This window comes from Arachis hypogaea, chromosome 13 (assembly GCF_003086295.3).
Source record: "Arachis hypogaea cultivar Tifrunner chromosome 13, arahy.Tifrunner.gnm2.J5K5, whole genome shotgun sequence".
Classification (NCBI taxonomy): domain Eukaryota; kingdom Viridiplantae; phylum Streptophyta; class Magnoliopsida; order Fabales; family Fabaceae; genus Arachis; species Arachis hypogaea.
This window is the reverse complement of record NC_092048.1, coordinates 9,580,388-9,585,277: the sequence shown is the minus strand read 5'-3', so window position 1 is coordinate 9,585,277 and position 4,890 is coordinate 9,580,388. Positions and strand designations below refer to the sequence as shown.

Here is a 4,890-nt window from a genome sequence, read left to right as displayed (position 1 = left end):
TAATTTTTGAAAAGAGGGATACACCTCAATATTATAATTTTATATTTTCTAAAATTATGGAAGAAATTGAATAGTCTAATTTTTGTATCTTAAAATTTTTTTTTTAAAAAAACAAAAATTGAATGATCCGATTTCAAAATCGAAATGTCCAGTTATGCAAATTTTTTTTAGAACACCACACAAATTAGTAAAATAGAAATCAGAGATCCGATTTCAGTATTTTAAATTTTTTAAATTATTTTAAAAGTAAATCGGATGATCCAATTTAATATTATAAAGTTTGTAACTTTTTCAAATTCAAATCGATGCATCCTATCATCCTGTATATGGGCATCACCGTATGAATGAGATACAATTTAAATTTAGCATACATGCGCATTACACTTTTTCTTTTCCAATAAAAAATTACTTTGCATAGTTTTTTTATGCGCATTTCAGTATTCCATGCTACAGGAGTAGAAATAACATAATTTTAACCAAAGTAAAAGCATTCACCTACATGTCCAAAGTTGAATAATCTTACTGAAGCATATATGCAAACCGTTGCTTAACAGAACCATAATCATCAGCTTTCCAAGTAATTACTTGCTAGTCCTTTCACTTATTCTACACACAATATTATGCAAGTTCAACACTCAATATACTCTGGATATTTGCGAGCTTTGATAACAAATATAGAAGAAAATAAGTGTTGCATGTCCTTTTGAGAATCTCCCCCAAAAATATATCATTCGTTGATATTTTAGCATAACATGTATAACACAAGAAATCCATTTAGTATGGGAGACCATGAATAAGATAAAATACTATATATATGTCGGGACTGCAGAATCTCGTAGCTGACAACACCTATCGACAAAAAGCATCTTCTGTCATGATCGACTTTGAATAAACAGAATCATCTTTACACAAGGCCCAAGAACTTGAACCAAACTTCAAAAAGGTTTTGATGAAAAGGAACAAAGCTTTGGGCTTCAAAGTTCAAACACTACATATTATAGTTGCCAATCTATGGGATCTATGCCCCTTTTCTCCAGAAGCTGGTTTGTGCGAGAGAAGTGCCTGCTCAGATGGATTCAGAATACACAAGATAGAAAGTAAGCATGAAAACTGGTTTACGGGGATGATAAACAGATAACTGATTAAGGTGGTTTTCAAAATATTTTTTTAGTATTATATGAGATCTACGTCTCTGTTCATTTAAGTGGAAACCAAAATATGGCTCAATGTGTCAGTGGAACAGAATATGAAACAGCTGTTTCAGATCACCCGCCATGCAGATGAATAATGAAAACAAGTGGTGGAGTAGGAGAAAAGTGAAAATGTATTTTAATACAATAATGCCAAGTTGATGAAAGAGATTAAAAGGTTTGTATTTTAGACTGAGATAACTAAATATATTTGCACTCTCCACTTAATCAACCAAGCACGATGTTAACACTTACAACTTCCACTTTAGAACTCAGCAGGTCCTATTATAGAGCATTAGTATTGTGTACATTATTTACCAATTCAGAAGTTCTTCTTGCGCTCATTATTTACCATATTAACACAAAATTAAATTATATTTCAAAACAACCTTACCTGCACCCAAAGAAGCCTCTATTTGCAGACAAACCAGAAGGATGTGCAGCTTGAAGTATATGATGTTTTGTTGCATCAATTAACCTGAGTATGCACTCAATACAAGCTCATCAACAAGTTTTGCAGAAATTATTTTCCAGGCAAGGAAAGAAAATAGTCCAAATTAGTTTATAGAAACTCTTCTGGGAGCAGCTTATAGTTTTATACATTATAGATGTACATTTGCACAAAAAAAATGCTTGTCATCTATTTCTGAAAAAGAAACAATAAATACTTGAAGTTTAATCTTTTTTGATCAAGCTGACTACATAAACCCAGGATGCTGACTCTACATTTAGTTTCTAAAGCTTGTAAGCTTTTAGTGTGTTATACAATAGAGGTAGTACCTAGATTTCTCCCGAGCAGAGTTGCCCCACAACAGAAAGACAACGCCTTCCCTTTTCTGTGAGATTGTTTTGATAACAGCATCAGTAAATTGTTCCCATCCCTTTTTTGCATGAGAGTTTGCTTGATGTTTCCTGACTGAATTCACAAAGTATTTGTTAAAAGTCAACACTTCAGTACAAACATAAAACACTAAAGATAGGTAAGAACAATATTCCACTAGATTAATCTGCAAATAACACCAAAAAAAAGTACACATATAACTCAACAAAATAATTGATTGCACGTTCACTAAAAAAAACCAAAAAAAAAGTATAAATCTAACCTGTGAGTACGGTATTAAGTAAGAGAACACCCTGAAATGAAAATAAAGGTCATTGAACATGTATTAAGAAACTAATTCACTGAGTAAAGTTTGACACTGTTAAAATACATGCATGGAGTGACATGAAGGACAATTTGACAAAGCTTTGTTGAAATGATAGGCACCATTTGCGGTTATTATTCTGCAGCTATATTCTTTACTGCAATCTTTGAAAAACTCTTCAGAGACACAGGGAGAGAAATGTTTTTCCAGTTGTTTCAACAACAAACCAATTCAATATAGTCGCACAGGTTTGTTGAGAACTTGAGATTGTTTGAAACATATAATGCCCATCTATACAAACACCAGCAAGTAGTTCGAGCTAAGAAAAGGGGAACAAATTTGCAGCACTAACCTGTACAGCCCATTTTTCTAGATTTCCATGACGTGGAACTGAACAACCAAGATCTTCTTTGAGTTCCTTAAATATATTTACCAAACTGGAAGGAACTTTCACACCCTCAGGGACTGAGAATGAAAGGCCCATTGCTTGACCAGGTCCATGATAAGGGTCCTAAAAAAATAAATTGCTTAAAACTATTTTTTACGAGTCATCACTGAGATTAGAACTCTGTTATATGATGATAAAAGATCACGCAGTTAACAAGTTAAGGTTCCTTACAGAATTCGAATCACTAGGGCTTACCTATAAATATTACCAAAATCCAGACTTTGGTAGCCACAAACAGTTTAAAATTATTGGTCATTCGTTATTTCAAAAACAATAATAAAGTCTCTGATCCCATAACAAATTTAAAATGACAAACTTGTCACTCACTTTTCAGAAATGGATGACAAATTAGTCATTTTGTACAAAACCAGAATCTGTACATGTAACAGAGAGGGCAACATTTCCGCTAGTTTGAACAGTGAAAGATAAACTCGTCAAAGAACTACTCTTTTCTCCAGTGTTATATTATATGGTTAAAATTATGAATTCAGTAAAAGAAGAAAAGAAAAACCTATTTTTATACCCTACAAACTACATTAACCTTTAGCTATTTATTTCGATCATGAATCATTCATTTCAAAAAAAGAACTCATAGCACAATAAGGTTAAATTGAGGAACGAACCTGTCCAAGGATAACGGCCTTAACCCTATCGAAAGGGGTAGAGTTAAGAGCATTGAAGATGAGGTGAGAAGGCGGATACACAGCATCAATGTTGCTATTGCAAATCTCAGATTCAACAAACTTTGAGAGGCTCAGTGAATAAGGTTTCTGGAGCTCACCAGAGAGTGCTTCCAACCACGTGTCCTCTACCAGCAGCTCCTCCAGTTTCACAAAACCTACCACCGCGGTAAAACGACAATGCTATATAACCAAAACGACGTAAAGGCATCAATGTGAAAGTGAAGAAAAATACCTTTGGAGTTGGAGACCTTATCGAGGCATATTTTGAGGTTGCGCTTGGATTTTGCGAGGTGCTTGTTGTAATCGACGCGTGATTTCTGGTCAACGGAGAGTGAGGCGGAGGAGCCACTGGCGTCGTTGGAGTTGGGGATTAAGAGTGAAGTGGGAGTGGTTTTGATTCGTTTGGAAGGTGGTTGGAAGAAATCCATTAGGGTTTTGGAGGGGGCCGAAGAAGAAGACATGTCTGGTTTTTGGAATTGAGAGTGGAAATGAAAATGGCGGGTGAATCTCTCGCTCTCTGTAGATGGCGGGAAAGTAGTAAGCGGCTTTATATAGGATCTACGGATTGAAATGTGCCCAGCCCAGCCCCTCAACATGCTGGTGAGCTGATTGCTACATTTCATTCTACAAAGATATTAGTCACCAAAAAAAAAAAAAAATCTACAGAGATATTAGATATACTCCTACTCATAAGTATTTGTACATGATAATCTGTGCAACAATGAATTTTAATTATGTGTGACTGCATTACTAAGGGAATAGGACAGGGGAGTGGATAACAAGTGTTCATATACTGGTCCAACACTAAGATCCAAGTTTAAATACACCAAAAGATCCAATGTAAAGATTGGCCTTCGTTATTCACCGACCTCTTTAGAAGAGGTCGGACTCAACACAGACTTCTTTCTAAAGAAGTCGGGCTCAAGAGATAGCTGGCAGATAACACTTATTCAAATAAGTAACTGCCCCTAAAATATCTCAACCCACTTTTAGAAGCCATATCCCAACAATCCTTAGATAAATGGACGGTTATCCACCTAAAAATGTGACACTAATCCAACGGTGGTTATTGGATCACCACTATAAATATCCTGACACCCCTCAGGTATCACTAAGTTCCAATACATTCTAAACCTGCTTAACCCTATGCTGACTTAGGCATCGGAGTGTCTTTGCAGGTACTACCCCCCATTCACTCACACTCACAAGTCGGACGGAGGTCCCAAAAGCGCGAATCCCTTCAAAGGCTTCCCTCCTCAGGCGATTGAGCCAACTTAACGAGTCCAGCCCATTAATCTCCGGTTACCCATCGTAACATTGGCGCCATTGCCGGAGACCCGAGAGATCAACGAGTGATGGCGGACAATTCACCCGAAGATGGTCATACAGCGTCTGATTCCGAATAGGGGTGGCAGTGGGGCGGG

The 4,890-nt window shown here is 36.2% G+C and overlaps 1 protein-coding gene across 2 annotated transcripts; it reads right to left on the bottom strand.

The window, feature by feature from the left end:
• Positions 1-635: 635 nt before the first annotated feature.
• LOC112737068 (uracil-DNA glycosylase, mitochondrial) lies at positions 636-4,260 on the bottom strand. 2 transcript variants are annotated; one of them, XM_025786810.3, is made up of 7 exons: positions 3,699-4,260; positions 3,407-3,621; positions 2,688-2,846; positions 2,294-2,324; positions 1,971-2,106; positions 1,585-1,668; positions 636-1,062 (listed from the first exon to the last, which is right to left on the bottom strand). In XM_025786810.3, the coding sequence occupies exons 1-7, from the start codon at positions 4,087-4,089 to the stop codon at positions 996-998; spliced, it is 1,083 nt and encodes a 360-aa protein (XP_025642595.1). In that variant the 5' UTR covers positions 4,090-4,260; the 3' UTR covers positions 636-995. The 2 variants fall into 2 exon arrangements, with proteins under 2 accessions (XP_025642595.1, XP_072067252.1); XM_072211151.1 differs by lacking the exon at positions 2,294-2,324 and having other exon boundaries at positions 1,971-2,139; positions 2,684-2,846; positions 3,699-4,258.
• Positions 4,261-4,890: the final 630 nt, after the last annotated feature.

What these genes read in the sequence shown, in the direction of transcription:
- LOC112737068 (XM_072211151.1), bottom strand. Translation starts at nt 4,089, where the DNA reads ATGAAATGTAGCAATCAGCTCACCAGCATGTTGAGGGGCTGGGCTGGG. An exon ending in AAAATGGGCTGTACAGGTTA is followed by an intron (nt 2,140 to 2,683) that starts GTGCTGCAAATT and finishes TTTGTACTGAAG; the next exon opens with TGTTGACTTTTAACAAATAC. An exon ending in AGAGGCTTCTTTGGGTGCAG is followed by an intron (nt 1,063 to 1,584) that starts GTAAGGTTGTTT and finishes CCATCTGAGCAG; the next exon opens with GCACTTCTCTCGCACAAACC.